The sequence below is a fragment of the Agelaius phoeniceus genome, chromosome 13 (assembly GCF_051311805.1).
Source record: "Agelaius phoeniceus isolate bAgePho1 chromosome 13, bAgePho1.hap1, whole genome shotgun sequence".
NCBI classification, from domain to species: domain Eukaryota; kingdom Metazoa; phylum Chordata; class Aves; order Passeriformes; family Icteridae; genus Agelaius; species Agelaius phoeniceus.
In genome coordinates this window covers 6,474,003-6,489,360 of record NC_135277.1, presented here as the reverse complement: position 1 = coordinate 6,489,360, position 15,358 = coordinate 6,474,003, and the positions used below count along the sequence as shown (strand labels likewise).

At 43.1% G+C, this 15,358-nt stretch overlaps 1 protein-coding gene across 3 annotated transcripts in view; it reads left to right on the top strand.

Annotated features, from left to right (window-relative positions):
* SV2B (synaptic vesicle glycoprotein 2B) overlaps positions 1 to 15,358 on the top strand; it is a 65,935-nt gene that overhangs the window by 37,754 nt on the left and 12,823 nt on the right. For all 3 annotated transcript variants that reach the window (XM_077185297.1, XM_077185298.1, XM_077185296.1), the window contains exons 3-8: positions 7,903 to 8,083; positions 8,694 to 8,845; positions 10,661 to 10,794; positions 11,537 to 11,626; positions 13,743 to 13,853; positions 14,928 to 15,016. In XM_077185297.1, coding sequence (XP_077041412.1) covers positions 7,903 to 8,083; positions 8,694 to 8,845; positions 10,661 to 10,794; positions 11,537 to 11,626; positions 13,743 to 13,853; positions 14,928 to 15,016 — 757 coding nt within the window. The remainder of the gene's footprint in view (positions 1 to 7,902; positions 8,084 to 8,693; positions 8,846 to 10,660; positions 10,795 to 11,536; positions 11,627 to 13,742; positions 13,854 to 14,927; positions 15,017 to 15,358) is intronic.

Sequence of the window (15,358 nt, the reverse complement as noted above, 5' to 3'; positions counted from 1 at the left end):
GTACCCAGGGCATCAAGAAAAGAGAATGTGATGAACCTGGGGTGGGTAGGGGGCTGCTGGAGGGTGTAGGAAGGGAACAGTGCAGATCTCTGGGATTGGAGAGGGGAAGGGGACCTTTCTGCCAAATGAGGGGTGGCAGCAGCAGGGAAGGGGGTGTTGGAGGTTTGACAGGGAGCAGGGCAGTGCAGGGACACGAGGCGTGGGTGCAGCCCTGCCTCCAGCACAGCCTCATGTCCCAAATACTGGCCCTGCAAGGAGGTTTCATCTCTTTTCTCAGCAGCTGGGGCATAAGGACAGCAGATATCAGCTTCTCAAGGGGAAGGCTGAGGAGGTGCTATTGGTGGAGACAAGAACAAAATCATTAAAATCTTAGGATAGCTTCAGCTCCCATCCACCTGCAGCTAGGAAAAAATGTATCTCCCACAAAGCTCAGTGTCCAAAACAAGCTCATGTCCCTCTGTGAATCCATTCCCTTAGTGGTCCATGGCAGTGCACACTGATCAGGGTTCAACTACACTTGGAGATTGATTTGGTGGCAATCAAAGAGCCTTCACCTCAGTTTCTAATATTCATCCTGTGCACAAGAGTGTCTGCCCAGGATGAACAGAGGGGTGATTAGAGCAGGCACAGCTTTCCCCCAAGTTATCCCATGGTTTTAGGGAAGCAGGGATATTATCCACACATAAGCTACTGCCCCTTGCCTTATCTCCCTGTGCCAATAAACATCCACAGATAAGCTCGTGTTTATTCCCAAGGAACTGATTATCTCCCCAGTTTTTGCTAAGGAAACATAACCAGGTTTTTCCAGGAGCAGTTAAGGTCACTTCCAGACAGCTGCTAACATTTAAACACACAAGGGCTCAGCCATAACAAGAGAGGCCAGGAGGGAAAAAACAAGGAAATAAGTCAGGTGGATAATGAAACTCCAGCAGAAATAGGAAGGGACAAATAAGAGTGATAAAGCAGATGCCTCCTAAAGACCAATTTAGTGAAGTTCAGCTTCTGTTAAAAGGACATTTTGCATTAAACACTCTGCATATTGCATATTTTTTCTCCCTTGGAAAGCAGTCATGGGAAAATATCAAGCAAACTATGGCCAAATTATGCAAAAATTGCAAATAAACAGATGCCCACGGTGTTTCATGAAATGTGTGAAATGGATATGACACATCTTAGAAAACGTTTACATTTCATTCTGAAAATAAACATCTCACCATCAGATGCAAATTAACAGCTATTTTAGCCCTAAATAGCCTGAGTGGGACAAAATACGTATTTGGAGCTTTTCCTTTATGAGAAATGCTATTGTAAAGATGATTTCAGGGGTATTACAAAAATAAAACCCAACAAAAAAAAAAAGAAACAACAGTATGTACATTTTAACAGTTTGATTTAATCAACTTATATTATAAGTTGTTAAGAATAAGTTTGGTAACATGTAACAACTTTATTTTTACATATTTATTTGAGAGATTAGCCTTGCTGAGCTTTTATCAGCAGTAGACAAAATAATAATTTAATTCTTAAACTTACTGAGACAGAATATTCCTTCTCAGTATGATACAGACCATTGGAAACATTTTCTTTTTAATATGCGAAGGATAATCAAAAGAGTAATAAAATTTGTATTTTTATATTTGCTGAAAAGCATGTAGTATCATTATTTGGCGAAATATCTTATAAATATATATCTTCACATGCTATAAATCACTTCTTAGAGGACTAAATATTATGTTTGCAAGAGCAATAAGTACACAAGTATAAAAGATAATGACATAGTAATGTTTTAAACTTCTTCACATCCTGCATATAAAAATCTCAAGGCACAGTTAAAGCATCAGCCCTCCCAGATCCCAGAGCTGCAGTTGTGTTATCATCATTTCACAGTTCACTTAACTGAGACAAGGAAATTTTTAAGGGCTTTGCCCATAACTGTAAAACAGCTACACCAAGGCTGAAAATAAAATTGCTTTTTCAGGCTCCCTTCTCCTTTTTATGATTTATTGATAATTTTTTTAAGGAGAATATTATATCACAGACTCTTAAACTCCCAATGCCAGATTAAAAAAAAACTAGTAAAAAAGATCCTATAAGTAATTATGCTTTTATGTAGCAACTCAAGCTTGGCTGTGTGAGTCAGGTTAAATAGAATGTGTACAACATGCCTGCTTTTAGTTGTGTGAAAAGGATGTTTTATTATCAGCTGAGATAAAATCTGCTCGCAGCTTCTCATTGCCCTGAATTCACCTGATATGACAGTAAATCCTAATCCCCTCTGCAGAGCTCGATGGCTTTTCTCCACTTCATTTTGTTTTCCTCTGGCTGAGCACAGACATGCCCAGCCATGGCCCCTTTGCTCTGCCATGGTCATTTGCTGCCTCTTTTGCTCCTCCATGGCCATGGAGCCCCAACTCAGCGGCCACCAGGCCCTGATGAGACCTGCCCATGTCAGGCACAGATTCCTGGCTGCAAATTTGCTCTTTTGTTGGAAATGCTCAGCCCAAGGAGCATCATCACCATGAGCAGTAAGGAAAAAATAAAGGTGTTTCTGTTTTTGTCATTTGAGAACAACCCCCATTTTGTGTAGGTCTGATATGGGGATGAATGGCTGCATCCTCATCTGTAATCACTGTGGGAATTTCATCTGATGCATTCCAGCGTGAGGAGGTTTTTGTTGGATAGAAAAGGATTTGTTTGGCCTCCTCTGTTGAAATCTTTGCTTTAGCAGAAGGGTTGGGTGGGGGAGAAGCAGATGGTCCCATGAATGCTGTGGTGCTGGACGAGTCCCATGGGGAGATGTGAAGCCAGCTGAGTGTGAACAGCACCCACGCCCCGCTGGCAGCGCCGAGCCCGGCTGTGCCTCCCCTCACCCGTGCTGTGCCACGGCCCCACGGGCTCCAGCTGCACAGCCCCCTCCATCCCAGCAGCCAGACATGCCCAATATCCACACTCAGACCTCCCAAAATGGAGTGCTGCCTTTCCCATGGGAGAGAGAGTCCCTTCTCACTGCAAGAGGCGCGGGCTGTGGAGGGCGTCTCACTGCTTGTATTAACCAACAAGGAGAGTGCAATGGGATGAGCCTTTCCTTTGAGTTCCACTTAAAAGGTCAAGGTGACCATGGGGAAAGCATTAATAAGCCTAAAAGGAAGAGCAGATTGAAAATTGCAGGAGGAATGGAAGAAAAGACCACCAGCCTTCAGCTCATCCTGTGTCAAGACCCTCCCATCACTATGGTACAAGAGTCAGCACCATCACTGCTTTATTTCTCTCTTTTAATTACTTACAATTGGATCCTCTGCCTTGCCACATCCATCTCCCAAATTGTCCACCTGGCTCATAAAGTTCTATTTGTGTCTATAAGGTGTATCCCTAACAGATTCTACACCAGTAACAGTATTTTAATTTTGTTTTTATTACAATTTGAACTACAAGAAATATAAGGTCCTAATAATTTACTGTTGTTCAAATGTTTTCCCTCTTCAAGAGCCCCTTTTTTTTTTTACCATAGGGCTGCAGTGGTATTGGCCTGGGATTGGAAGTAAGGTGGGAGCTTTCCCATCCCTGTGGTTACTGGCTCCATGCAAACCAGAGACAACCCTGGGCCCAGGCAGCTTCCTTACCTTCCTGACAGCCCCAAGGACTCTGGAAGCAATTCTTCTCAGTGAGCTCTTTGGCTCAAAAAGCTCAAATTTTCTATTTATTCCACAAGTCTTTGTCCTGTCCCTAAAGGGATTATTTTTAGATGTGCCTCTTCTTTAAGGACTTTAATCCCATTAACTAACAATAGGAAAAATTCACACTTGTGATGCAGATATAGGTAAACATTGGAATTTTGGGGTTTTTTTTCTGAAACCCTTAGAAATCTACTTCTAACTATATTGAAGCAGTAAAAATACAGTTTATGGCACACCCAGAGCCATATACTGTATCTGCAGTATATTCCTTTCCTTATTCCTAGAACTTCAGCTTTTAACTTCAAATTTCTGTCTAATATAGAGCACACAACTTCAGTAAAGGCTAATAAATTTCTTAGTGTGAAAATGCTAAATATGTTACCCCTTTTCTAGTGGGAATAAGCCCAGTCAGTGGTCACATATTTTCCTTATAACTTCAGCAATGGATGAGTCATAACCCAAAATTTATTCATAGAATTTCAGCTCTTTGGTTTTCCACCACTTTTATGGGAGGCTGTTGCAGACTTTCCCACAGGCATTCTTTATACTCCAGGACTTGTGGAATAGCCTGCAAATAATGGCTTATTCAGAGTTGCCCTTAACATTTCATCTGAGCACCTTATGTGTCAATTGGGAAGTTGATCCCTCCTAGCACAGTCTGTCCATGTGATTTGAAGCAAAGTTTAGAAGTCAAGGTTCTGGTGCAGACCATTGTAGTGTTGTACTGTAGAATATTTGATGGACAGAACTAGCCCAAAATAAATATCATTTTGTGATCTGTTTTCTTGGTCCAACTCTCGTTAAGATTTTAGTTTCCTTGACATGAGCTGGATCTTTTTCAGAGGTAGCAGCCATCACTGTGCTCTCTGGAAGATTGTCTCCCTGCAAAGAGGCTGTTTGAGTAACTATTCCACTCCTCCCTGGGTCCCTGCCGCCTTGTTGTCAATCCAGGGCACAGCAATCTGCAAAGCAGACTTTGTTCTGCACCCTGGGTCCTGAGATCCATCAGCTGACAGAGTGTTCTATAGCAGCTACCCCAAAATTTTAATTACATTGGCCAGAACATGCAGTCTTCACCAAAAAAAGACCTCTCCATGATAAGGAAGTGTTCTGTTGATTTTGTTTCAACCCTGAAGCACATATTTCCATAACCAGGACCCTGCCCTCAAAACCTGGCCAAGTAGACAGTCTCTGGTTGTCCCTGATATTTTCTTCACTACAGATTTTTATTGTTTTAAATTTCTGGGGGATCACATATCAATTGGTTTATCATATACAATAACTAATTAAAACAACATCCTCTAAATGAGTTTGTGACATTAACAGCTCTGCTGTGATTTATCTGCTCGCTGTGTGATGGATGCTGTGTTGCAGAGATCCAATCTTCCTTTCCATCCCAAGTTTGGGCCCCTTAGTCAGAGTCTGCAGGGGTTTGCTTACAAAAGCAGCTCCACTTGATGTTGAGTTTCAAGCACTGCCTCATCCCACACTGAGCCCACTCTTCTGGCCAGACAACAGGCTGTCCCTCACCAGTGACTGCAGTAAAACACCAGCTAGAAGACAGTACAATCTCCTCCACCTCCTCCTGACCTGGGACATTTTCCATTACTAAGAGGATTTGGATGAACATCTGCCATCCAGGGATTTTCTCCGGAACAAAAAAAAAAAGAAAAGAGAAAAAAAAAAGTTTGGCAGATCATTTTTTGTTCCTCACCAGGGTCTGGCAGTGCTGGCAGGGCTCACTGTCAGATGGGTGGCTGTGATGCACCAGTGAGTAGATACAGGGCTTATCATCACTTCCTTCCTCTGGCTGCCACAGAGTTGCTCCATTAAATGTGGCTCAAGAGCCAGGGTAAAAGCATTAAGCCATCCAGCACTGCATTAAGTTAAGATCCTTCCTTCAGGAAGTTTTCAGACTGGAACTGTTTTTGCTTTGGCTCACCCTTGCAATTTGCACTTCATTGAACAAGCTGGAGGTCAAAGTTAATAGAAATAGAGATTCCAGACTCTGAGATGTGTTTGCATCTTCTCTTGAGATCAGTACCTGAAACCTTTACACACCTTCAGATCTCCTCACCAGGACAGCTTGGATCAGGAGGGTAGGGCAGGGAGTGCAAGGATGGGTAGCACAGAGCTGTGTGCTCATGGTGGAGGTACAGTTGGCCAAATCCAGCTCCACAGTTCTGGTACAAAGGCTTTTAATAGACAAGAACAGATTTTTTGCCTTTGACACACAAATCCTGCCTGTCAGACATCATGTGGTTTGAAAAGAATCACTCACAGACAGGTGACCCCACTGTGGAATAGGGAGATTTAAGAAATCCAAACCTTTCCCCATCTGATCAATGTGACGCAAGTGTCCTTCAACTGCTGCAATGGGTCTCTGCTGCATAGCTTTTAATTTAGTAATGCATTTTAAATCAAGTGCAGGCATTTGCAATCAAAAGGAAGACAGGATCAGCTGCCAGATAACTGCATTAGCCCTTAGCTAGCTTTGCTGGATGGCACAGAGCTGCCTTCAGCCACCAGACTGATTGTTTTGTTTAAACATTAATAAATTACAAAAACGTACATTGCCACCTTGTTTTCCAAGTGTATTTGACAGAACAGAACCTGGGGAAGGCATTGGCTCTCAAGAGACGCCAAACTTGGTTCAAGGTGAGGAAAGAACCTGCAAAGAGTCAACCATGCCTGAAAAATGTTTCTTTTAGCTGGATTTCTTCAATCAGTGATAGGAATGTTTCCTGTTAAGGCAGTGTATTTACTTGCTCAGCATCCAATGCCTTCACTTGAGGCCGGGGATGCAGGGAGCTCAGCTGGGTCCTGAACCTGATATGTCCCCAGTCTCCAAACATCCTCAAGCATCATCCCTTTCCTTCAAGAACTCCCTGCACTGCAGGGAAAGCAGAAAGTTCTGCTTCCCAGCCAGCAGATGTTCTCCATTCTGAAATAACTCAGCCCATCTGGATCACATCCAGTGGTGGTCAGGCCCCACCAGGATCTCCACAGCAGGACTGTGCAGCCTATAGACACAGGCTACAATCCTGTCAATGGGGTTTGATATGATGCAGGAGGTATTCTTGGGAGCAGCCTCTTGTACCTCTGTGCTCCCCAGGAAAAGCTGTGGTTGCAACCAATTTCTTCTGAGCTACATCTGGAAAGTAGATAAAATAAATGGAAAAATATATTCCTGAACCTTTGAGCATTATGAACTAGTGTTATTTACTCTGGTACCTGCATTAAAAAACGGCAATAAAATCTGTGGATCTTTTGCAGCAGTGACAGTAGAAGAGCAAAGGACAACTGCCATGTTCTCCAGGAGAGTGGCAAGCACAAACTGAGCAGGATACAGGGAGAATGCCCAGGGTGGAAACCCATTCTCTCCTATTCAGCCTGGCACTAAGTGAGCCATTGAGACTGTCTTTGAGGACCTCATAGCAGAAAATCTAGCGAAGTCAGGTTAAAAAGAAGAATCCATCTTTCTTAACAATATTAGAGAGACAACTCTATAGAGCAAACTGTCCAGACAAGCCTTAGATTCTCCCTTCTCCTGAAATTTTCCGATCAAGACTGCACTCTTGAGTAAGCTGTCCTTTAGTTAGACACCAGCTCTTGGCTCAGTAAGGAAGGAAGTAGCTGAGCTCCACGAGGTGAGTCTGGGTAACAGACTGATCCTTTCAGACACAGCTGGGAAAAGCAGAGAGTGAAAGAGATGAAACACTGCGAAGAGATTTAGCCATGCTTCATCAGCCTCTCTGCTCTCACAGCTTTCCGAGCATAAACAGCAGCCTGACAGAGCCTCTCCCTACACATCCTCCATCCCACTGCACTCAGGGGGTCAGAGGAGTTAAGACATCAGACTTCTGTTGTATTGTTGGTGGCACATAGCTGGGACACGTGCATCCTAAGCTGCTTATGCCTGGCCATTGCTTACGTGCAGGGGATATGTGCGCAGCAAGGTTGGGAAGGAAAGATGTGGGGCTGGTCAAATGAGGGTATGTCCATATTGCCTCAAGTGATGCAAGCTCTCAGGCACGAGATGGGAAAATTACTGTCCTGCTGATGGACAGAGTTTCTGGTGCCTGAGATTTGGGGTGGTTAGGAGTATCTGTATTGCACAGAATGCCAGGATGACATCAGCTGCCACAGGAGCACTTTCAAATTTGCTTCTACACTGTGTACTATTTCCACCCTGTTAACAAGCTGACTGTCTCTCTCTCCCTTCCAGGCTTGATAGTCTACTTAGGAATGATGGTGGGGGCTGTCTTGCTGGGTGGCCTCGCTGACAAACTGGGAAGAAAGCAATGCCTCATCATATCACTCGCAATCAATGCTGCCTTTGCGTTCCTCTCCTCCTTCGTCCAGGGATACGGATTCTTCCTCTTCTGCCGCCTTATCTCAGGCCTGGGGTGGGTACCTGGTGAATCTGGCCTGGGGCAGCCCCAGCACAGCTGGGCAGTGGGGCTGTGTGGGGTGGGACAAGGAAAGGTGCTCAGGAGATGCACCCCTGGTGCCCAGCCAGGATGGCATTGCCATTTGGGACGTGTGGCTGTGTTACCTCACTCTTGACCAGTGGAGCTGTAATGGTGGGAAAGTTTGGTCATTGATGTTCTTCTGGTACTGCCCAAATTGTGCAGAAATGTGGGTGAGATTGGAAAATGCCCACCTGCAAGGCCTCCAATGAGATCCTCAGCAGTTCCCACTGGCTGCCAGTATTTTGCCTCCCTAAAATGAGTGATTATGAAATAACAAGAGGAGATGTTTAAGCAAAGAGCAGGGTATTAATCTGGGTTTGTACAAACTACAGAAAATTCAGCTTTTAGAGCATGAGAAGGATCTTGTACATTTTTTCACGTCTAAAGCCAGTCCAGCCAAAGAGAGATTTGCATTTTTCCTCCAAGTCTCACTTCTGAGCAGCCCATCTGTGAGTGTGACCTTCCCTCATTAAACATGCAATCCTAACCACAAACACATTGAAGCTGACTCTCATTTTTCTCATGTGCTGTTTTTTCTCCTCAGTATCGGGGGCACCCTCCCCATCGTGTTTGCCTATTTCTCTGAATTCCTGTCTCGTGAGAAGAGGGGGGAACACCTGAGCTGGCTCTGCATGTTCTGGATGATTGGTGGCATTTATGCTTCAGCAATGGCTTGGAGCATCATCCCACATTACGGTAATTTGTTGCTTTTGAATTTCTACACCACCACATTCCTGCACCACTACACCACCCCAAACCCTTGCACAGATAATGACAGTTCTTACACATCCCAGCACAAATAGCAGTGAAAATAATAGATACCTGAAGTGCTCACAGAAGGTCTCATAGATTGATTGCACGATTGACTGATGGATACTGAGGCTGTAGATAGGACTGGATGGGGTTGCTTTCCATCTAAAGTCTCAAATACATCCCTTGAATTACACTGCTGGAGCCTGAGCTCTTAATCTAAATGTCAGCTCATTCGGGGAAAAAAATTGACTGTGATTATATTGCAAAAATTGATCCAGTTATCAAAAATAACCAACTTTAATCAGGGAATTGCTGGATGCTGTGAATGACAGCAGTGAGCACAGCACGTGTGCTTGCCCTTAGCCAAGTGTCCACACTGTCAGGGCTGTGTACCTGTGACAAATCTGCCCAGCATGTAATGGGCTGAAGTCACTTCTGACTTCACCTAAATGGATGCAGGAGTGGAATGGGTTCCCTGCCCTCAGCTGGAAGTGGGAATGAAAAAGTAGAGGGCTGTAAACTGAAATTTACTTTTGCTCTGAAAAGCAAAAGTCTGCATATCGCATGGAATTCCTTGTAACTTGTGTATATAACTTAGGAAAACACCAGAAGCAAATATCTACTGGAAAAGATTAATTCCCCCAGTATTCAGTGACACCAGCTGTTTCCAAAATCCTGTTTGAGGAAAGTAGGACAGTTCACAAAACCCCCAAAGGAAACCACTAACATTTACCTATCCATCATTTCATTTTTAGCACATTTAAAGCACATGCAGTATAAAGAAATATTCATGCTTTTGATTGACATGACAGAGGCTGCTGGAAAAAATAGGTAAACTTACTGTAGTGATTTCAGGTGGAAATAATTCTATTACCTGCAACAACATTTGCTTTTAAAAACCCTTAGATATTTACATTACAGTTGTTTTTCAGATGACTTTTTGATATTGTGTTTTTGTAGCTTCTTTTTTGATTTCCAGTATTCCACCTACTCTTTTGGAACTTTGTGAAATCATTAGAACACCATGACAGGCTCAGATGAGACTTCTACAAAACCCATTGTTTGATGATTTCCTTATTATGTGAATAAAATTATTATAGAAAAAAATTATTTTAGCACTCCTTATTAGATTTGAGCCTAGGGAGAGTGAATGGAGCAATGTAAGAGAATGAGGCTTTACTTTCCAGTTCTTAGCAGGGGAATACCTAACTTGGTCAAACACCAGGAAAGAAGCAGGAGAAGGGGTATCTCAAATGCAGGATGAGGATTTTGATGTTTTTAAGTTTGAACCCCAGCTCAGGTTTTGTAGGTCTGGGAAAAAAATAAACTTGCTTTTCTTGCTCACTTCCATGAAATGTGAAATACATATGTGATGTAGGAGATGGAAAGAAGCTGTCTCTAAAGTGCCTCTCAGATCAGAGATTTAACCTTTGTAAACCTTCACTGAGAAGTGATCAATTATGGCCCTTATTCCTGCACCATTTTCCAGCCTTACTTGCCTATAGCTGCTCTGAGCTGTTCCTATCACTGGGTGATTTCTAAACTCAAAGATAAAAGAAGGTTTTTAAAAGGCAGAGCCTGAGCATGCTCCAATTTCTGTAATGAACTTGCTGCTATCCACTGAGCACCAGCCTCCAGTACTAAGAATAGCAAACCTTCAACCTGTCCTCATGTCATACAGAGCTGCAAAGTTCTGAGCAGAGAAAAACTCACAGCTCCTGGTCAGTATTTTCACTTGTTGGCTCTTGCTGTTTCCAGGCTGGGGGTTCAGTATGGGAACCAAGTACCACTTCCACAGCTGGAGAGTCTTTGTGCTGGTGTGTGCTCTGCCCTGTATCGCCTCCCTGGTGGCGCTGAAATTCATGCCTGAGAGCCCGCGGTTTTTGCTGGAGGTAAGGTGATTAATCTCTGACATCTGCAGAGGATGGCAGCTCCCTAATGTGTCACTGTCTGGCTTTGTCCCATCAAACACACAGAGCACAAGCTCAGAGGCAAAGCCACTCCTGTGTGTCTAAACCAGCTCCACAGAGTGCTTGAACCCCAAAGGTTGCAGACTGTGGGGTCAGTCACTGATGATTAGTGTGTCACTGCCAGGTGGGGTACAGAAGGAAGGTATTTTTATCTGTAATTTTATCTGTCCAACAAAGGCACTTTGAAAACATCTCACAGAGTTTGGGCATGGAACTGCTGAATCCTGGTGGTAGAGCAAAGGGTAAAGTACATTTCACCGAGTAAAATACTTAAAGCTCAGAAATCTTAAGCAAGTTTCTATATCTCCACTTCACAGATGGGAAATGTAGTAGTACATAGTTCAAGCCTGCAAGTGTTTAGCAGAGTTGGGATGAGAGTCCAGTTCTCCTCATCCATCTCCTCTCCTTTCATCTGTTTTTAAAGCTCTATCCCTGACCCCTTTTCTACCTCAGGCAGTTTTAAGACAATTCCTTTCTTAAGCACAGAGATGCTGCACTCTGTGAGTATCAACCATGCCTTCAGCTCTTCAGGTTTCATGCAGCCAAGGCTGTCTGTGTGCTTCTCTACTATGCTGGACCCCTAGAATTGCTTTCTCTCTGTGCTTTGATAAATTACAGAGCTGGGAGCTTGAACACTTGCTTTCCTTCTCTTTGGTGTTTTCAGATTGGTAAACATGATGAAGCTTGGATGATTCTCAAGCAAGTCCATGACACCAACATGAGGGCCAAGGGCGAGCCAGAGAGGGTGTTTACGGTGAGTTGAGCAAAGGCATTGCTTAAGAAAAGCTGGGCATACCCTCCTTAGTGCAGACAGCATGACTTTATTTCTCCTCGGGACTCTTTCAATGTAATCTCTCCCCCAGCAACCAGAAAAAGGACTGTGAGAAACATTTTGTGGGCTTAAACTTAGATGCCAGTCTGTTTTTCCAAGAATTAGTCAAGTCTGTCAATTGCAGAAAGTACTCTTCATTCCTGATGTTACTCTACATCCTTTAGACCAGTGATTTCTCAATTATGCACGTGTTTAATTAGCTTGCTCTAAGAGATTAAAACAAAATAAGAGACATATTAGCCATGTGGGAGACCTGAGTCACTCCTTTCTCCATTCTGGCTTCTAATCAAAGTCTGATTAAACTTCACGTACTTTCTAATGAGCTTTCCAAACTCCACCTGCCTCATATCCAGTCTTTAATCTCTCCAAGGGAAAGTGGGATGAGTGGCTATTACTCATTGGCCTGCTGCTTGTTGTGAAAAAGGTCACACCAGCAGAGTCATTAACAGTAAAATCAGAGGAAAGGTTTATGCTGGGGTTAGCTGCAAATTACTATAATTCAGTGTTAAAATCCTGGTGAGCCAGCCAGGGAAGAATTCTTGATTTATTCTTTTAAAGATGAGAGCACACATGCTTTTAAAGGATGGAAAAAAAGGAGATACACTTGTGGGTGAAACATGTATTTTTGATCAAGAAGGAAAACAACACTCCATGTTCAGAAGGGTTGTCAGGAGACTGTGCCCCTTGGGAGTGATCCTTCAAGGAAAATAAAATTTCATATCTGAGCATGACAACTGCATGCAGGTTCATGTAGGATCTTAATGAGCATGTGTTATTTTTAGGCTACCAACCATTTGAGTAATGCCAGCCCTGATGGCAAAGGTGAGAAGTGGTTTTCTTCAAATCCACCACCGGCTTTGCTGTAACGCTGAGCTGGGAAATGAAGCTCAACTATAAATATATATAAATATATATATATATCTCACAAAGTAGGGCACTATGAGAGTCTGAGCTGAGTAGGAGAATGAAGGAGCTGCTGTACAGCCCCCATTGGTGCTGGTTACTCCGTGCCACAGAGCCATGACTGCAGTGGAGGAGCTGAGCTGGGTGTCGCACCTCGAGGCTGAGCCGAGATGTACTGACACCCGCTGGCACAGGAGGCTGATCACTGCTCCTGGTGTGCCACAAACTGTCAGGGTTTGTGCTTTTCTGACAGGCCAGAAGCTGTCAGTTTGTGGTGAGTCAGCCTGTACGGGACAGCTCCCAGATCTGACATTTAATCGGTGCCAGGAAGAGGAATGTGGAGACTCCAGAGCTGAGCCAAGGCGCTCGTTCACACTCAGAAATTTATTCAGCAGATTTTCGCCTCCTCCGTGTGTTTACAAACAGTTCTGTTTGCCTTGAATATGTCCTTTAATTAAATTTACTAAGCAAATATTTACTGGGATCCATTTGTAAGTTTTACTGAGCAGTCCAGTTCAGGTATTCAGCAGTGAAAATTCAGATTCTTTTGGTGAAGCAAACTGGCTGCATTGTGTGGGCTCACTTGATGGCAGGATACATTTTCAGCTGCAAAGATTCCCATCTACACATTCATTTGTCATAGAAGTTCTGTCAGTGGTATTTAAAAGATGTTGAATGACAAATGTTCCTGCTGGTTGTCTTAGAAGAATGAAATCCTGAGGAGAGAATTTGGGTACAAGTGGCTGATCTTGGAGATAATTTTTACTATACTTTGTGAGTCCTGATTTGTAGTGGGAATCTGAAGATAGAGAAATAAGGTAGTATACAGGAACATTAGCTAGCAAATGAAAGATTGAAGTGGACATGATGTATTTAAAATATTTCATGGAAGAAGGAAGAGAGAGAGAGGGGATGAAGGGATAGATGAAAAGAAGGAAGCAAGGCTTATTTCTGTTAATAGTCTCTTGCTGTAATTAAATCAATGAGCTCAATTGCTAATGCTAACTTTCAAGGAAAAAATAATATGGGTTATTAGGTGGAAACATTGCCCAGAAAACAGTGGAATTTAAATCCACCCAAGATCAATTCTAGAGACTGCAGTCCAATTTTTTTCCTCTTTTTTTTTTTTCTCCAGGTTTCCTATATCAAAACTCCAAAGCAAGTAGATGAATTTATTGAAATCCAGAGCTCAACGGGGACCTGGTACCAGCGGTGGCTGGTCAGAATCACAACTACTTTAAGACAGGTAAAGAGAAGAAAAAAAACTTCACACAGTGCTCCAGTGCCTCCTTGCTTCAGGTCGTTGTATCTTGAAACCCTGACTCCCACCTCAGAAAATGTTCTGGTTTTTGCAAAGAGCTCTAATCTGAGTGCCATGGTGCCAGCCAGGCCCCAAAATGCCCCTGTGAGCATCACTGCCATCCAGCAGTGCAGAGCTTCCAGGAGCAGCCACAGCCCCAAGCACTTGGCTCTCCTCCTGAGCAGATAAATATTGATTTTCTCTCCCCAAGCCTTAAGGGGAATTGCCACCTGCAGTGGAGGCAGAAAGTGCTTGCTCTTTGTTCCTGCTGAGACCAAGTTTCTAAGAATATTGTATTGTCTCCTGGGTTAATTTAACCTTTCACACCTGCTATACTGCTCACCTAATGCCCATGTAGGACTGTGGAAACCTTGTAAAACTTCTAGTCTTGAAGGATGAGCTGAAAATAAAGGAAAGTTCTTCTTAATAGCAATGCAGGTGCTACACTATCACTATACTTATGTGTCAAGATAAGAGCTTGAGGAGTTGCATCCCCTCATGTTCTTGATAGCATTTTCTGCAATGAGTCAAGAGCAGATCTTGGTTTGCCTCCTGCTTGGCTTCGTCCCTACCCGATTTCATCTTATACCTCCTAAAGTGCCAGCTGTGTTTGGGCTTTTGCTCTTCAGAGAGCTTTTGATCTCAGTTTGAAAGCACTCCTGACACCATACATATATTTGAAAAGATAAAGTTGTCAGAGGGTCTGAGAACAATCTCATATCCACATTTGGTGATATAACCTAAGAGAGACACTGCCTCATACCCAGCCCTGATCGTGCACTCCAGCTCATTACAGAGGGCTCAGATCAAGTACTCTGGCACTGAGCTGAATAAGTGATTTTTTTGAGCCATTTACTCAATAAATATAATTTTGAAAAAACACTGAATATAAGCCACACATCTGACCTTCCTCTAATGAACCCATTTTTCTGACATGAAGTTTATGATGCACTCAGAAATTAAGCTGTCAAGTGTCTGCTGGGATGTCCTGGCAGCTAATTCCTTCTTGTGGATTTGTAGGTCTGGGACAATGTGCTATATTGTTTAACAGCCCAGTACAGGATGAACACACTGATGCTGGCTGTGGTTTGGTTTACAATGGCCTTAAGGTAAGGAAGATATTTCTTTATATTTTTCAGGAAACTAAAGCATTATTCAGAGTCTGAATAGTTATTTACACATGTAAATAAACTATTACAAAATTAATCCTGGTCTTATTTTAAAGAGTCTTTGTGAACTAAGCCTTGCTCTCCTACAAATATTGATCAATCTGACTGCTTTATATGAAGTACAAGGTGCTTTGAACAAATCAGGACTTGAGAAGTGGTTGGTAGCACAGTAATAGATTGACTTTCTCACCTTTAGATCTTTTATTTGATCTTGTCCACATACACACAAAAAAAGACACAACCCTACCAGACTCTCAGCTGTTCCTTAGTCTAGATCAAAAC